The sequence below is a fragment of the Mus caroli genome, unplaced genomic scaffold (assembly GCF_978045245.1).
Source record: "Mus caroli unplaced genomic scaffold, Mus_caroli_1 scaffold_16, whole genome shotgun sequence".
In the NCBI taxonomy this organism is placed as follows: domain Eukaryota; kingdom Metazoa; phylum Chordata; class Mammalia; order Rodentia; family Muridae; genus Mus; species Mus caroli.
This window is the reverse complement of record NW_028227271.1, coordinates 30735262-30754153: the sequence shown is the minus strand read 5'-3', so window position 1 is coordinate 30754153 and position 18892 is coordinate 30735262. Positions and strand designations below refer to the sequence as shown.

At 44.5% G+C, this 18892-nt stretch overlaps 1 protein-coding gene across 11 annotated transcripts in view; it reads right to left on the bottom strand.

The window, feature by feature from the left end:
- Positions 1-288: 288 nt before the first annotated feature.
- The window catches only part of Ptk2 (protein tyrosine kinase 2), a 201255-nt gene continuing 182651 nt past the window's right edge, over positions 289-18892 (bottom strand). For all 11 annotated transcript variants that reach the window (XM_085832008.1, XM_029470110.2, XM_029470112.2 and 8 more), the window contains 6 exons: positions 15210-15272; positions 11131-11170; positions 10771-10877; positions 5696-5851; positions 4289-4369; positions 289-1447 (listed from right to left, as the gene is read on the bottom strand). In XM_085832008.1, the coding sequence (XP_085688134.1) occupies positions 1235-1447; positions 4289-4369; positions 5696-5851; positions 10771-10877; positions 11131-11170; positions 15210-15272 (660 nt within the window). In that variant the 3' untranslated portion in view covers positions 289-1234. The remainder of the gene's footprint in view (positions 1448-4288; positions 4370-5695; positions 5852-10770; positions 10878-11130; positions 11171-15209; positions 15273-18892) is intronic.

The window sequence follows — 18892 nt, the reverse complement described above, 5'->3', positions numbered from 1 at the left end:
CTCCCAACAAAAATACACAAAAAAGAAATCTCCTTAAAAAATAAAATAAAATAAAATCAAGCAAGGAACATCTAAGACCCTGACAGAATGGAAAGTCAGGTTCCACAGAGCGATTATCTCTGGTGGAGTCCTCCACTTTATACAAGAAACAGGAAGAGACTGCTGATTTGTGAGCACTCCTGTAAGTGACAATTTCTTACAGGTCCCCTGAACAATTTTAAATGATTTGAAAGAATTTCCTCCCCCATTAAAAAAAAAAAAAAAAAAAAAAAAAAAGGCAAAGCAACCTTTGCTGGCGCCACCTTTTTAATAGGTCAGAGTAACTGTACAATTTATTATATTCTTCCTGAGAATAATTTATATCCCCCAACAAACTAAAGGGAAGGTATGCTCTCAAAATCACCTAACAGAATGCATGGTAAACCAACTGGACATCTAAGGAAAACCACATCCCTGTTTGTCCTGCGGGGTCCTCCCTGGGAAGACAGACGCAATGAAGGTCAGTTAGCTCCAGTGGCTGTAAGAGTCAACATGGCTTTAATTATTCTTATAAATTATATAAAAATGGAGAACAGGGCTGGTCCTGGAATTTCTTGATGCAGTTGGGAGTGCTCTGGTACAAAACTGGCACAGAATTCTGATGAGGAAAGACAAGTTTTTGTCAGTTCTACAGAGAGTTCGCAACCCAATGCTTCAGTATCCACAGGAAAGAAGGTGGAGACAGGGAGGGCAGAAGTTTTCTTTTGAAACCACTCATTCTTCAAAATATAGCTTTTATGCACTTTCTCTATAAATGAGATTAGCATATTGCAACACAGTCTGGATAGGAATTCTGGCAGGAAGGATAACCAGTCTCCAAGGTCTCAGGGAGCCCTCCCTCCTCAGACATTTCTCTTCCAACTTGAAGTCATGGTCAGTATGAATTACCACTTCTAGGAACACACATCCCAATTTGAACACCAAGTATATTTTAAAAGCTTCTTAATGTATAATCTTCATTCTCAGAAAAATGCCACATTTTGGATCCAGAGTTTTCTGAACACTATTTAGAAAAATAACAAAATCAAAACCATGTATAAGTGGTGAAACTTATACAAGAGAGACTTTCAGCTAGCTGTCATTCAGTTGGAGCCGTGAGCACGGGCGACTGAGGCTAAGGTTACTTCCTCGCTGCTGGTGGAATGCTAGAGAAGATCTCCCAAAGGGCAGAAAGCCACGTTCAATGGCCAGTGGCTCAGTGTGGCCGTGTCTGCCCTAGCATTTTCAGTCTTGCTTGATCAATAACATCAAGTAGATTCTTGGCATCCACAGCCAGGGCGTGAGCAGCTGTCAGCATCTGCTTCTTGTACTCCTGCTGCAGGCTGGTCATGACATACTGCTGTGCCAGCTTCATCTTGCTGATGAGCTCGCCTAAGTCGGAGTTCAGCAGCTTCTGTGCCATCTCGATCTGGAAAGACAAGAGAGAGGTCACAAGAACGGCTTCCAGGCACTGGTCCTGAGTCTGTTTTTGAGCCACCAAGACAAAAAAAAAAAAAAATTTCCCTGGAAGAAACTTTCCTTAGAAGTAACAGGATAAGCTGGGCATGGTGGACAATGCCTTTAATCCTAGCACTCCAAAGGCAGAGGCAGGTAGATCTCTGTGAGTTCCAGGTCAGCTTGGTCTATACAACACACAACAACTTCTAGTCCAGACAGAATTACACAGCGAGGGGATAAAAGGGCAGATTTCAACAGGATGTGCAATCTGTCTGTCTGTTTGTCCCCTTTGGAAATTCAGCAACTGTGTCTTGTGTGCACTCATGTATGTACACATGTGTCTTGTGTGCACACATGTATGCATACATGTGTCTTGTATGCACACATGTGTCTAGCATTGCTTTCCACTCCCAGCCCTCACGCCTCCACAACTAACTCTTCTGCACACTGTACTTGCTGTGTGGACTCCAACCTCAGTGTGTGGCCGAGAATTTACCTCATTTTATAGACACAAAGTGTCTATAAAAGAAGCAGAGGTGATCAAGTCCAAGCATGCACAACCCTAACATGAACAACTGTAATACCAAGTGACCTCAAGTGGGCCACACAGGCTAAGGACCATGAACATGCTTTCTTACCATGCCGACTCTCTCCAGGCCTTTCCTTTCCTTTTCTTTAATTGGTGCATGTATGTGTGTGCATGTCTCCTGTGTACAGGTGACTAAGGAGGCTAGAAGGGCCTCCTCACAGAGCTTAGTTACATTTGGTGTGACCTGGCGTGTGGGTGCTAGGAACTGAATGAGGGTCCTCTGTAAGAGCAGCCAGTGTGCTAAACCACTGAACCATCTCTCCAGCCAGCCCTCTTTCTATGTTTTCTGTATTTTGTCTTAGTATTCTAATGACTGACTGACTTCCAACAGCTATTTCTCTCTATTGCCAGTATCAGGGTCACCGTCAAACCACTCTGCTGGAGTGGGGTGGGCTGTGGAGTACACGTTGCCTTGCAAGGCTCACAGCAATTCCTGTTGATATTTTTTTTTTTTTTGGAGACAAGATTTTTTGACTATTTAATATCAACTAGTCAGCCTTAAAAATATACACACAAGTAACATTATACATACAAATACACACACACAAATGCGCACACACACACACAAATGCACACACATATGTAACATCAATTGAAGAAAAAAAATGAGGCAAAGAAAGAAAGAGAAAAAGAATAAAGCTTTCCCACTCTAGAAGTCAATGCCATATAACAGGAATGCAGCCAAACAACTTTCAGATGAGCAGAGGTTACACAGAGATGGGCTGGCACCACCATTTGAAACAAACAACCCAAGCTGCCCCTACATTACAGGAGGGAAGAGGCTTACAGCAGCCAGAGGCTCAGAGATTACTACTGTAGGGTGGTGTCTTAGTCAGGGTTTCTATTCCTGCACAAACATCATGACTAAGAAGCAAGTTGGGGAGGAAAGGGTTTATTCGGCTTACACTTCCATACTGCTGTTCATCACCAAAGGAAGTCAGGACTGGAACTCAAGCAGGTCAGAAAGCAGGAGCCGATGCAGAGGCCATGGAGGGATGTTCTTTACTGGCTTGCCTCCCCTGGCTTGCTCAGCCTACTCTCTTATAGAACCCAAGACTACCAGCCCAGGGATGGTCCCACCCACAAGGGGCCTTTCCCCCTTGATCACTAATTGAGAAAATGCCTTACAGTTGGATCTCATGGAGGCATTTCCTCAACTGAAGCTCCTTTCTCTGTGATAACTCCAGCTGTGTCAAGTTGACACAAAAATAGCCAGTACAGGTGGTGTCTTAGGGTTTTACTGCTGTGAACAGACACAATGACCAAGGCAACTCTTACAAGGACAACATTTAATTGGTCTGGCTTATAGCTTCAGAGGTTAACAGCTTCAGTCTAGTATCAAGGTGGGAGCATGGCAGCATCTAGGCAGGCATAGTGCAGGAGGAGCTAAGAGTCCTACATCTCCCTCTGAAGGCTGCTAGTGGAAGACTAGTTTCCAGGCAGCTAGGATGAGGGTCTTAAAGCCCACACCCGTAGTGACATACTTATTCCAACAAGGCCACACTTACTACTCCAACAAGACCACACCTTCTAATAGTGCTACTCCTAGGCCAAGCATATACACACCATAACAGTGTGGGTGCACAGAAGGCCATCTCTGTTATCAGGACAGGCCTACAAGTGTTCATGGTTAAGGGAGCACACGTGAGTATATGGAGCAGATGCAGGTGTGTTGGTGACCGGCATGTGATACTTATATTTCAAACAAAGGATGCTCAAAAATTTTTTCTTTTTTTTTTTTTTTTTAATGTTTTTTGGAGACAGGGTTTCTCTGTGTAGTCTTGCCTGTCCTGGAGCTCACTTTGTAGACCAGGCTGTCCTGGAACTCAGAAATCCACCTGCCTCTGCCTCCCAAGTGCTGGGATTAAAGGCATGCGCCACCACTCCTGGCTAAAATTTAAGAGGACTTTTGTATCTCCTTTTCAGGGAATACTACCACCAGCTAGAGAAGGTGAGACTTATGAGGCAAGAAGAAGAGGGGCCTGGTGGGAGGAGGTGATTACCCGAAGCGTTCTTTCTCAAGGCTGTGTGTTACCCCAGAACTTGCCCTCTCCCTCCAGACTACTCTGTTGTTCCGTCACGTCGTCCTGCCCCTCTATAGTACTGAAACAATGGAGCCAGGAGCTGAAAAGTCAGTTGTTTTCCTCCGTCCCCTTGCTGACCGGCCAGCACTGCAGCAGCTGTGCTCTGGCATGACCTCCTTCCCCCAGCACTATGGCCTACCTCTCGATGAGTGCTGGCTGGAAGAACAGGAATGGTCTCATCCACAGTGGCCAGTAAGGTCCGCAGGGCCAGGCCAACTTCCTAAGACAAGAACCAGAGCAGGATTAGGACACATGAAGACATTGGGCCAATACTGATTGATATTTTCTCTCAGGAATGTACTTTCTGCTAGTTGTAAGGAAACTTTTTTTTTTTAAAGGTATGACTCTGCAGCCAAGGCTGGTCCTAAATTCACCATAATTTTCCTGCTTCAGCCTCTCAAATACTGAGAATATGAGCCACCATGAGGAACATATATCTGTCTGTGCTTGATACTGACCAGTGTTGCATGTTACTAGGCTCATGTCCCTGAAGATTCAGATCTAACTATCCTTTGCTCTAATGCCCAAGGACAGATGCTCACATCAGAAGTTCCCATAAGCAATGTAAAAAGTAGCACTTTTCTTTTTTGTTCCACTGAGCTTCCAGGTAGATTATGGTAGCCTCACAGTTCAGACAAGCTGACAAAGGACACATCCTTCTCCCTGTGTATTCAATTTGGCTAAAGAGAGGTTCTCCCTGCCTGGAAGCAATGTGGGCCTGACTTGGGAGCATGTTTTCAATTTCACTGCATTCAAAACTATCCAAAAGTTGTAAAGAAAAGGCCTGTTGTAGCCTCCTTCTATAATCTCAACACTTCTGAGAATGAGGAAGAAGGACTGCTCAAAGTTTAAGGCTGGCCTAGGTTATATGCAACACTGTGAGAGAGAGAGGAGAGGAGGAGGGAGAGCAAGAGATGGAGAGTGGGAGAAGTATGCCCTAGCATATAGTAAGCCAGGCATGAGCACACAAGTATGGTGGCTCATACTTGTACTTCCATAACCCTGGCACTTGTGGGATGAGAAGGACCTGTTGAGTTCACACCCAGCTAGACTAAGCTGTATAGTGAGATACTACCAAGAAATGAGTTTCCTGCCTCTCCTTCCAGATGTTAGGGCAGCAGGTGTGTGTTATGCTATTTACAGGACACAAGGGATGAAGCCCAGAACTTTGTCCATGCTAGGCCTTCTGTTAGAGCTCCATTCCCAACCACCTCTTGCCCCCATCTCTGTGTAGCCCTGACTGTCCTGCAGCTCTCTTTGAAGACCAGGCTGTCCTTTAACTCTGAGATCTGCCTGCCTCTGCTTCCTAAGTGCTGGGATTAAAGGTGCACTCCGCTAAACTTAAAAGTAACAGTAATTAGAAGACTCTAACGCTTCAAGGAAGCAGCCTAGTACTTATTGATAGGATCAAGTGAGAGCTATGACAATCCCTTAGGATGCTTCTCAGTGACTCTGTCACCACCTGGTGCTTTTACATCCAAAGCATCAGCTCTGGCTTCGCAGGGAAAAGAAGCCATCCCCACCGTACCGAGTGATCGAATTTTACCTTCACCATAGGGACGTACTCTTCTGGAGGAGCTGGCTGGATCTTGCTGGACATCTCGATGACAGCCTTCACCAGGCCTGTCACATTTTCATATACCTTGTCATTGGACCGGTCAAGGTTGGCAGTGGGAGGGGGGCTGATTTCCTGGGGTTGAAGCTGATAAAACAGAAGCTGGTCAATTCCTGCTCTCCAGGACAGCATGCGGTATCACCACAGTTAAGTTAGAGGGTCTTTAAAAGAGATCAAAGCAGATACAGAAGGTAATAAGATTTTCTTGTTTGTTCAGGACATAGTTCAGTTTGAGGACGACAATAAAGCAAGTCATCCAAGGGACAACACACAAGGCAGTGATGTCGTCTAACTTTGAGCTCAGTTAAAGGAATTGAGAAATCATGATATGCACTAAAGTCTCGAGATTCAAAGAAGCAATTAAGCACCCCATACTCCCAAGTCATTCACAAGGGGAACAACCCACAGAATTTACAACCAAGAATTTATCCAATTTTAGGGAAAGCTACCACTGCACCACTGAGTGATCAAACACTTAGCATCAATGCTAAACATCTCTGCTGGTTGTAAGTTGCCTTCACACATCAACAGCAAAGTGCTCTTTTCATGATGATAGTGCAGACCCACAAGCATCTGCTTTAGGCAGACACTATTTCCTTGCATAAAGCTACTCATGTTCTAGTGGCAGAGAAGTGACCTCCTGCCAGTTCTATGCTGCCAGCTGGGTAAACCAAGGCTGGCAGGGCTTGGCTCACGTAGTAATGAGGATGAGCATAAGAAGCCGCAGATGTAAACATGTACCTAGGTCCTGTGCAGAGGGATGCCACAGGCACCACCTACTGTATCCTGAGTGCTGAGGGCAGAATGACACAGAGCTCCTAGGGAAGGCTGAGTAGTGTTTCAAAATTCAAGTCATGCGTGGTGTGTATTTTACAAAGATTAAACTGTATAACAGCTATCAAATTATAGGTCTGTTATGGCCCTCAGGCTATACCAGATTTCTGGATGCCTTGATCATGCCCAGTGGCATGTTAGACAGTTATGTCTAACTTCACTGCAAAGTTGGTTATGTACCAGTCTCTGAAAACTACAAGAACTCTTCTTGGCATTTGTCAGTCATGAGAGGTGACAAACAAAGCAAGTGTGCCCTCCCACAGGGCTATCCACATGGTAGTCCAGAGTCACATGCAGAGAACTGGATGTGATAAAGTGAGCCAGACAGACACACAGATATGATGTGCTTACCCTCCACGGCTATTGTCGAACAGAAGGTGAGGAAAAGTTAAAGGAATTTATCAGAGAAAGGGAAAAAAGAAAAACAATATTAATAAGGCAGCAGAAAACTCCCATATAACACAAGAGCAGAACATCTGGGCACTAGCTACAAGCCTGCTGTGTGCTCTCTGCTCACTGGCTGTCAGAAGTGCCTGTGCCTGCTATTGGCTCTTTGCACAGCACATTACCAGAGCTCTGCCATGCAACAGTTGTTCCCATGAGATAAATGAGGGCAGCATGCAAAGCCTGTGAGCGGCAATGGGCAGTCGTGCAAGTCTAGAGAGCAAGGCTCTTTGTGAGCAAGGAGAAGGGCATGTGCAATCAGTAATCTTCCATCTGACTCTAGGAGAGTAGCGAGAAGCCACTCCACCCTCAGTCACTGCACATGGTCCCTCAGGCTTTGAGTCCTTGAATCTTAGGCAGCATTAGCCACACTGTCTGAGACAGATTCATGGCTAGGGGCTATGTCTAAAGACCTCAGAAGCTTATTTTTAACTCTCCTTCTCACATATTTGTTGTTGTTTTGTATGTATATGTTTTAAAATCTTTTAAAGACAGGATTCATTATGTGGCCCAGGATAGTCTCAAAACTCCTGATCCATCTGCCTCCATATCTCAAAACGCTGGGGTTATTGGTGTAAATCAGGCTGGCATTTTTTGTTCTGCAATTGGGTGGCTTTGGTGTTTTATCTCCTCAGTTCAATCCCTAGCTATCTTATTATGAATCGACTGGCATGGGAAATGCGACCACTTGCTACCTACACACCTGTATAAAAGCCACCATGCCACCGTAAGCCCCAGAGAGTCTTGAGTTTAGAGGTGCAAACACCCAGAGATTTCCTGCACACTGATGATCATAATCTGTCTCTCCACAGGCACGGGTTTAAACCAGCACAGCAAGGTGGGTGGGCTCCTTAGAGGGGATATCTAAGGAGCATTACATCACAATATGAAATAACTGTTTGGTTCCAGTAGGCCAATGCAAACTTAGTTTAAGCTGAAAGCTTTTTCTTCTTTTGTATGCTACCCTTTGATCACCCAGTCCTAGGAAAGCACTGTCACGATGCCTCTAGGACTCTTCATAGTGACATACCGCAAGCAGGGCTTGGTGGGAGAAACATCTATTATCGATTTTTAATTGTCCAGAGTTTTGATGACTTAGAAACTCCTGGGCTGGGAATTAAAAGCCAGCCCCCCTCCCTTTGCCGTCCCCCAGAGACAGCCAATTCCTACTCTACTTAAAACCCAGAGAAGGAAGAAAATAAGACATGTGAGCTCAGTGCCTGCCTTGCGTGAGCATAGGAAACAACAGAACTATGCAGAGAAAGCTGGAGACTGTGTCCGTCTAAATGTTATTTGGGTGAATGACCTGAGTCACACGCACTCAAGGCAAACATTTTTACATCAGAAATACTGTCAAAAATATTTAAAACTCAGTATTGTTTGTTTGTTTTTAGGATGGGTTTAACTACCTGTACTAGTCAGATAATGGAAACATGAACTTTACCTAGATGAAGTAAGTCTATTTCACTCATGAGATTTCTCCTCAGGCAGTATCATATATTAAGGCGTCCTCAGGAATAACTCATGATGTTACTCTCATCATGAACTATAGTAAGAGGGAGTGTCAGGATTTCAGAACAACTGTTCATTATAACACAAGACAGGTCAAAGGTCTGCTCTTGTGGCTTTTGAGAACAGTTCACTGCTCTAACTTTTCTTTTTTCTTTCAAATTTAAAGACATAATATTAGGAAGAGTTTTGTCTTTGCCTGTTTCTTCTCTAAGAATACCCAGCGTTGCCAACAGAGTTAATGAGAAGCTACCTGGATTGATGGAGCTGACAACAGCTTGTAGGTGTTTGAGGCCCAATCCCCTTGGCAGGGTTCCCTCGTCCAACTGCGTTTACTCACCATAACTTGTTGTATGCTATTCTGTGCCACAGTAAATCCTGCTGCTCTTGTTACCTTATGAACGCACATGGCAATGATGCCTCAGAGCCGCAGACCAACCTGCACTGAGCATGGTGAAGCTGTGTGCTCTGAGATGACATCATACCACTCTCATCACTCTCAGTGTGCAGTCCAGGGTCCTTGGACAATGGCATGCTACTTCAACCACTGGCTCGAAGTGACCATGGATAAACGGCTACACTTGTGTGAACAATAGTCATCTAATATAAAAAAATGTGACCCCTACCAACCTTGTGAGGCTGATGGCAAGGATAAAACATAAGGAAGTCTGTCACTTCAAGTACAGAGGCAGCACTACATAAACATCCAGCCTCATCAGATTCAAGATGCCATCCATTACACCCTGTACTATTGGTTTTTTTTTTTTTAAGACTGAGTCATGTTACAGAGCCCAGGCTGGCCTCGAACTCGATCTTCGTGTTTGTTTCTTTTTTCTTTCTTTCTTTCCTTTTTTTTTTTTTTTTTAAGATTTATTTATTATTATATCCAAGTACACTGTAGCTGTCTTCAGATGCACCAGAAGAGGGCATCAGATCTCATTACGGATGGTTGTGAGCCACCATGTGGTTGCTGGGATTTGAACTCGGTGCTCTTACTTACTGAGCCATCTCTCTGGCCCTCGTTTGTTTCTTGAGTGCTACATCAATGATGCCTCATTTTGTACATCTGCATGACTGCACTCATATGCATCGAAGTCAAAGGTCAATCTAGCTATGGCTCCTTAGGTCTCACCCATTTTGTTTTGAGGCGGTTGGATCCCTTTATAGCTCTGGCTGGCCTGGAACTCACTTTGTAGACTAGGCTGTAATCAGAGATCTGCTGCCTCTGACTGCAGAGTACTGGAATTAAAGGTGCGTGCCACCATGCCCATCTATCTTGTTTTAGACAGTGTCTTGTATTGGGACCTAAGGTTTGCTGATTGTGCTGGTGTAGATGGCCAGTGAGGCCCAAGGATCTGACATTTCTGCTTCCCCACTGCTGAGATTTTGAACATGTGCTACCATACCTAATTTTTTGACATGGGTTTTGGAGACTGATCCTCATGGTTGTGTAGTAAGCACCTTACTGAATAACCTACCCCTCACTAAAAAAGCAAAGCAAACAAACAAAAAACCCAAACCAAAAACTTAAACCACTAAGAAACAAATTCCACCTGTATTCTAGAATTACTAGAATGAAAAATACTGTGTAACAGATTGAAGAACAGGACACAAGGAGAGGTATCCTGCCACTCTGAGTGGGAAATAAAGAGGTCCCAGCTTTAAGTACTGGACAGGGGTGAGGGTGTCAGGGGAGTTGGATACTTCCTTTCTGTCCTTGGGACAAAGAGATACAGGAGAGTTAGACAGTGACACAACCCTGGGGAGAAATACTGAGAAATCCCTCCAAGAGGAAGCTTGCTGGAATGTGTAAGTCAAATGCTGCCCTTAGGTTGAGGAAGGCTCCTGCATGATCACAACTGTGAGCTGAGAAAAATACACTTTCTACAAAGCCATATTTATAAGTGTGTGCAGATGACAGTGAGCCTACACATATCCCCAGCATCCCGGCTTCATGTTTAAAACAAGAAGCATCTCGTTGATTCCTATCTGGCTAGGGGATGTTGGCATAAAGTCCCTCAAGCCTAGCACGCTCAGAGAGTCCATTCAGGAAAGAGTACAATCAATACTTTTCTGAATCTTAAGAGGTTTGGAACACAGGATGCTAAATCCAGGGTTTTCCTACAGTCTTATTGTCAACATCTCTAACCACATGAGCTGAGGACTCAGTGACTCTACTAACCAGGAACAGACTACAGTGCACAGGCACAGATACCCACCTTGACACCCTCATTGTAGCTGTCTGCAGGGCTGCTGATGCTGGACAGGTTGCTTAGGTGGCCAGGTGCTCCAGGACGAGGAGGTTTCTTTGGTGGAGCTGCAGGATCTGGAAAATCAAAAGGGTTCCATTGCACATTAGTGAGCACTTTCAGGCCCACCCAACTCCGTCACTCCTAGCATTGGTACGGCATATAGGAGGCTCATGTTCTAAGAAGGAGCTTCTGTAAGTTCAGCTTTCTAGTTCTCTAGGTACAGATCTAGTATGGTGAACACCACACTGTGCAGAGGAAACTGTGAACATAACAAGGCACTCCATTTAAATCCTACCCCTGCCAAATCACAGGTACTTCCTCACTTACCTGGTTTCCCCACAGGCTGATAGATGTGTTGGTTTCCAGTCTGTGGAAGAAGAAAAGTTCAGTCTACTGCTCTGTGCCAGATAGAACAGCCCACCTCCCCTTTCCCTATTCTTCTTTATCTTGAGGTCTCTGCTGGAGTCTCCAGATGCCTCACAGCCTCAGGTGGGTGTCACTAGGAAAGTAACCAATGCATCTGAGTGTGCTGCTAGTCTATGTCAACTTGACACACAAACTACAGTTATCTGAATGGAGGAAACCTCAACTGAGGAAATGCCTTCATAAGATCCAACTGCAAGTGATTTTCTTAATTAGACTGATGGGGACGGGCCCAGTCTCTTTTCTGGGTCAGTGATCCTGAGTTCTATAAGAAAGCAGGCTGAACAAGCTAAAGGAAGAAAGCCTGCAAGCAGCACTCCTCAATGGCCTCTGCATGCTTTCAGGTTCTTGCCCTGTTTTGAGTTTCTGTCCTGACTTCCTTCGATGATGAACAGAAATATCAGTGTAAGCCAAATGAACCCTTTCCTTCCCAACTTGCTTTTTGGTCATGGTGCTTTGTCGCTACAAATAGAAACCCTAATTAAGACATTAAGATACCCTGGAATTGAACACAGTGGTCTCAAGTTCTCACAGCTCACAGGACTTCATAGTGTGTGCTCATTCTGCTGGCTGCTTGGGATCCACCTCTCCTCTAGCTTATCACTTAGATCGTGGTAAGGATATAGTCAGAACAATTATAGTAGGAAACCACCTGGTCATACTGCTTATTATATCCCAGAGGCACTCAGAGTCATTGGCCCTGAGGCACTGTGTCAGTGTTACCTAAGCCACTGCATAGGCCAGTCAGCAAATCCAATTCACAGACAGTCCTCAATCTTTTTTTGCTGGGGGTATAGAGTCAGGGTTTCTGGCTGTCCTGAAACTTGTTCTGTAGACCAGGCTATCCTTGAACTCAAGAAATCCACTACCCTGATAAGTCCATGCTAGCACCACCTGGCTAAGTCCAAGGATGGATTAAAAGGCAGTTCTACCCATGACAAACCCTTCTTTAGCTGTACTGCCTAAAACTGGGTAAATGTTTATCTGTGATAGCAGAGTCTTTCTATGTAGTCTAGGCTTGTTCCCCCCCCCCCCCCCCGGGTTTCTCTGTGTAGCTCTGGCTGTCCTGGAACTTACTCTGTAGACCAGACTGGCCTAGAACTCAGAACTCCACCTGCCTCTGCCTCCCAAGTGCCGGGATTAAAGGTGTGCGCCACCACTGCCCAGCTAGTCTAGGCTGTTTTAAACTTGATCCTATCTCTATCTCCCAAGACCTAGGATGATAGGTACATGCCACTGTAGCTGGCCTTTGCTATGTTGTGGGTTCTTTTCCTCACCCTTTATTCACCAGTTTCACCCCTTATCACTAGATAAGAGAGAAAGAAGGATAGTGGGGACAGACACATCCTGAATCCAATTTACTTCTGTTTCTCTTTTTAAATATGAGTATGCTGTAGCTGTCTTCAGACACACCAGAAGAAGGCATCTGATCCCATTACAGATGGTTGTGAGCCACCATGTGGTTGCTGGGAATTGAACTCAGGACCTCTGGAAGAGCAGTCAGTGCTCTTAACCACTGAGCTATCTCTCCAGCCCCAAAGTTGAAGCTCTTATTACGCTATATATACACATATGTACATATACACCCACACATACATCTACACATACATGTATAGTGCTTTATTTTTAACTGGAATGAGCACTTCTTTAAAATACTGGAGCCACAAGACTATTTCATGGCTAGGGACATATCTCAGTTGGTAGCATAATTCCCCAGTAACATATCAGCCATGGTGATAGGTACCTATAATCCTAACACTTGGCATCTAAGGTCATTCTTGGCTATACAACTAGTCTGAGGCAAGTATAGGATAGGTTAGAGAGATGCCCTCTCAAAAACAAAACAAAACCAAAGGACAACAACAACAACTACTAATTCTACTCAAGACTAATCCTGCCCTGCCGTGCCTCAAAACTATTTCACATCCTTGCCTCACAATTACAGCTGTTTGTTTTAACATGCTACTTATCTTGATTAAAAAAAAATCATTGATTAAATATCTAAATGACTTAAATTGTTAGTGTGTAGTTGTTTGACTGTACACCTCCCTGCTGGGCAGGGATGTCTAAACATGTGGGCCCCATCAGGTGGCACTGTTTGGGGAAGGTTTAAGCCTTGTTGAAAGAAAGAAGAGTGTCACTGGAAGCAATCTCCACCTGTCAATATGCCGCCCTATCATCATGAACTCTACACTCTGCAACCATAAGCCCTAAATAAATGTTTTCTTTTATAAATTGCCTTGGTCATGGTGTTTTAACACAAGAAAAAGTAGCTAATATGGCTGGCTTTTAGGTTCTGCTATGTAGCCCATCAGGGTAGGAAACCCTAAACTTAACTGATCCTCCAGCCTCAGCATCTTTTTTTTTTTTTTTTAAAGATTTATTTATTTATTATACATAAGCACACTGTAGCTGTCTTCAGACACTCCAGAAGAGGGCGCCAGATCTCGTTACGGATGGTTGTGAGCCACCATGTGGTTGCTGGGATTTGAACTCTGGACCTTCGGAAGAGCAGTCGGGTGCTCTTACCCACTGAGCCATCTCACCAGCCCTTTTTTTTTTTTAAAAGTAAGGATTAAAAAGTTTTAAAGTAGCCAGGCGGTGGTGGTGCACACCTTTAATCCCAGCACTAGGGAGGCAGAGGCAGGCGGATTTCTGAGTTCGAGGCCAGCCTGGTCTACAGAGTGAGTTCCAGGACAGCCAGGGCTACACAGAGAAACCCTGTCTTGAAAAACCAAAGGGAAAAAAAAAAGTTTTAAAGTATGTGTGTCCAAGTGTATATGAGACTACAGGTATCAGGTATGTGTCACCAACCATACCTGGGGATGGGGGGGGGGGATCTCTCTTTTCTTTTCTTTTTTAAAGATAGATTTATTTATTTAATGTGTATGAGTACACTGTTGCTGTCTTCAGATACACCAGAAGAGGGCATCAGATCCCATTACAGATGTTGTGAGCCAGCATGTGGTCACTGGGGATTGAACTCAGAACCTCTGGAAGAACAGCCAGTGTTTCTAATCGCTGGGCCATCTCTCCAGCCCAGAAAAACCCTTTAATTTTTAGTGTTTCTGGGGACCCAACACCCAGGACCTCCTGCATGAAAAGCAGTGTCCACTCTATCACTCCTCAGGAAACAAGGTGTGAAGAATGGCTCTCCAAGAACTCGCTTTGCACGGTGCTTTTTATTCCACATGCCATCAACTTACTAAATGTTAGGACAATTACTGAGCCCCTGTTCTACTCTTGCTGTGGGTACAAAAGAGATCTTTGCCCTACGTGGACGACAGCGAAGTGAAAAGAGATGATGGACACATGGAGCACACATGGAGGAAATCCAGCACTTTGTATGAGAGGCACCCCCAAAACATGGCCAAGGTGAGCAGACCTTTAACAACAGTGTCTGTGGGCTGGGCTGTACTCATAGGCCCACCAGTAAAACACACACACAGTATGAAAGTATCTGTTCTCAGAGCATTCTGGAATCATCTAACAAGGTACACATGTGTAGAATAGAACTATAGGCAGTTGCATGGATTCTGTTTTAAGGGCTAGCTGTTTAAAAACAATTTAGGTACTTCTGCCCTAAAACCCAGAAGAAAGACATCTTGCTTGAACAAGTTTTAAATGACTATGAGAAAAGTTGTAATTGTGCCCAGCATTGTGTCATCCTGGGACCTGGAGGCAGGAGGTAGTTTAAGTCTATCTTTAACAACTAGTGTATCTGCTACTCTAATTCTTACTAGACAGAGTACAGCTTCACTGCTAAAAATCTGTTATCAGTAACAGGACAGTGATCTGCATCTATGAAAATCTGGAACATGGCATATTTTGACAGTCTTAGATAACTTTCTTGTGTTTTACAGAAAGGCCATTCTATTCCATATCATGAATGTCAGCATGCCTTGATGTCTTTCAATAAAATGTGGAAGGCTCCAATATAGAATTTGGGACCAACTCTGGGGACAGTGCAGGCAGGTGCTTACCGGACCCTGAAAACTCCCGTCCTCCCTGTCGATGCTGCCTCGAGAGAGCCTCACATCAGGTTTCTGAAGAGCAAAACAAAGGCCAAAATAATTTCATTAATATGTGTATGTTACTGACATATTTTGGACTTAAGTCCACCACTTTATACCCAGTTCTCAGATACTGTAGCCCCAACCCCTCGACAGTAGCAGCTTCCGGCTGGTCTTCTCGCCTGTACCCAACATCATCTCAGTGTCACTGTGATGTCTGTGCTCCCAAGTGATAACGACTTCTGGGATCTGTGATGGTAAGACCACCATTGCCTCTTTTGGTGTTGGTAATGTAACTGAGGCTTATGAACATGTTAGACATGTGCTCTACCACTGAGCTTATGGTTAGCCCACAGTGTCAATCTTTAGGTGATCTTAAATGATTTCTATCTGAATTCTGTAAATATTAATAACTTTAATTACATATTTATTTAGCGTGTATGTGTGAGTGTACATGTGCATATGCACATACTGTGGTGTGTGAGAGGAGGTCAGGATAGCCTGAGAGAGTTGATTTTCTTTCTAAACCACGTGGGTCTCAGGGATCAAGCTCAGCTCATTATCAACTGATTTATCCACTGAGCCATTTTATGTGCCCCTTCTTAATTTTCTAGCTAGGACCCTACATTTTTTTTTTTTTCATTCAGAGCCATGTGGACTGGTCAGAGCAGCTTCTTATGGCTGAAAGGAGATCTGCTGTGCAGTTTGGGGTCTTGCACTGTTTTCATTTGTTGCTTCCACCTGTGGGGCATTGAATCAGGATCAAGCGATGCAGCAACAAACAGCTTAAAATCTGGCCAAACAAGAAATTTTGGACAGTACTATGAATAGAACTAGTCAACTTCCAGGTAACAGAGTCTATGTGCTCACAGTAGGGAAGAGTGTAGCTCACAAACGCTGCCCAGTTCACCACAAGGGGACATCATGGATGTCTTCATAGAAACTTGGATAGACATTTTTTTTTTTAAGGATACCAGAGTTTATAAAAGGCAGCCTGGGCCAGTCAGACAGCTCAAGGCTCATGTTGCCAGAAAATGCAGAGACCTTTCTCCCTGGAAGCCTGTAAAGGGAGGGGGAAGGGATTGCCACAGTAGGCTATTCTCTGGCAGGCAGCCCTTAGCTACTATTCCCTAGTTCCCTCATTGGTTTTCCTTCATTAGGACTGACTTGGTCCTCTGTGAGAGGAACACAGAGTAGGCTTTATGTAGTCAGGGCTTCCACATTTAAACTATAAAAAGTCCCCTTTTTAGTACAATACTGTTCGTACAATAATAAGAAGCCTAGTCACTATTTTTAAGCAGTGCTCAGAGGAAACCAAGGCTTCTCATCAGACTGCAGCTCTAGCAGCCCTGGCGGCTAGCACTCTGGCAAAGGAGTCCAGTAGCAATTACAGTAGTGATTCACATGCACAGGGCATCTGAGTAAGGCCACAACCTTGAGCTGGGGAAAAGAGAGGGGACACAGCAGAACAAGGAGCATTTGCTGTCAAGAGGGCATGTGACCTCAGGCAGGATCTGTTGTCCTCAAAATTATCCTGTGCAGGACCATGATCTGACAAGAGACCTCTGACCCACCAGCTACTTCCAAATCTAGTAGAAGTTCTGGAGACCTAAGTCTTCCAAGAACAGTTACTGTGATCTAGTGGAAAATAATTCAAACAGTACTATAAATAGAACTGGTCAACTTTCAGGTAATAGACTCTGTCTGCTCATAGCAGGGAAGAATGCAGCCCACAAACGCTGCCCAGTTTACCACAAGGACACAGTGGATGTCTTTAGAAGCTTCCACAGAAACTTGGACAGGATTTCTTTTTAAGATGCCAGAGCTTATATGGTGGCCTGGGTCAGTGAGATAGTTCAGCAGTGAAAGGGCTTGCTGTGATACACCTGAATCTGAGTTTGCACCCCCCCCCAAGTTCCACTATGGAAGGAGAGAATCAACTTTTCAAAGTTATCTATGTATATACAGTGCACATACACATGCACACATGAAAACATTTTAAAGAAATAACAAGACTGGGCTTGTATATTTCGCTAGAAATGTCATTTTTCTATTGATTTTTACTTCATGGGAGTATTGATCTATAGTGGTCTACACACTTGATAAGACCCTCCTTTTCTGCAGACATAATACTCTGAGAGAAACATACTATATTCAGGCTGCTGGAAGAGGGCAGCTCCAGTAATGTCTTTTAGCATAGTCTCTTTAAAGTCGCTACAACTCTCACTAGTGCCTCTGGTTCGGCAGTTGCAGGTATTCAGGGATTGGACACAGATGAAATGTGCTCCAAGAAGATAACATGGCTGTGGTGCAGGAGCCCACAGGCATGTGCAGATGAAAGCAGATGGCAGGAGCCTTCTGTAGACACACAGTTCTCTCCTACTCAAACATCACCACACTCTTCCACTCTTCCATGCATTTCTGTTTATGGGCAGGTGCATACACCCAATGGCACCCCAAAGGGTATCTGTGCCCAGACACATGACAATCATCTGACAAGAAGATGCATGAAAGAAGCTCTGTTTACTGACTCCAGTGCCCAGCACTTTCTATGCTGAACATAGGGCCTGGCTGGAATGAAATGGGCACAGACTGTTTCCAGGAGACCTCAGTTCAGCAGGGAACACATAGAAAGAGTGACGGCATTTCAGAGAACATCACACTGTGATTGAAATAGGCCAGGAGAGCTTGCTTGTCACCCATCTAACAGCCTCTCTCCACCACCCACTTGTAGCTTAAGAGGGAAGCCCTCAGGCTTGTCTGCCTCCACTTGGTGCCCTTCTGTGCTGCCCATCTCCTTCACTGACTACACATGGAAATGAATGCAATTGCAGCCAGCACTCGTAAGACAGCAAGTGGCAGGAGATATTTTGGTGTTTTTTTTTTTTTTTTAACCAGATTAGGATGGGACAGTGTCCACTCTGTGCCCCACCCTACATGTTCACCCTGGGGCTCTGCACCTGTTCTTTGAATCTCCTCTTCAGATTCTTTTCAAAGCATTTAACTTCTCCTTCTCTGTGTACTGCTTCATTAGTTTGTCTCTTTCTCCTCACTGCATCTGGCTTACTCATCAGTATTTGCTGAGACTGGATGGGCCTGTGAAGAGCCTGACATAATCAGTGAACGTGTGAGGATGGCAGCACTCAGACCCGAGAGGATCTGGTCTCAGTGAATGTGGGAGAAAGTAAAAAAGCAGCACCACCTGGGCTTTTCAAGGTTAAGTGTGTAAGGGAAACGACATGAAAACCACAGAGAAAGGTAACGGAGTTGCTCAGGCTCTGGCAACTTCTGGTGTGCTGAGAAACGAGCTAAGAGGAGTGGGGAGGGGGAACGGGGGCAAGGGGAGGAGACTGTTTCCAAAACACCTGGACTGGGATATATATCATCACTCAGTGAGTGTAAATCACAATTCTGAATGAATTAGTACAAAAGCCCAACCCAACAGCTGTAAGCATGTAGGGATTTGTTGCAGAAGGCAATCAAGCTTCTAAGATGCTTCCACTGGACTTGGTAAGCCTTTCCAAAGCTTCTCTACATATGGGTAGAATGTTTAATACATACAATCATGTTTCATGGAGAACATACTTTTAAATAAAAGCAGGCAAAGAACAAAAGGCACAAGCAGGCAATTCTTTAGGAGAAAAACAAATAGG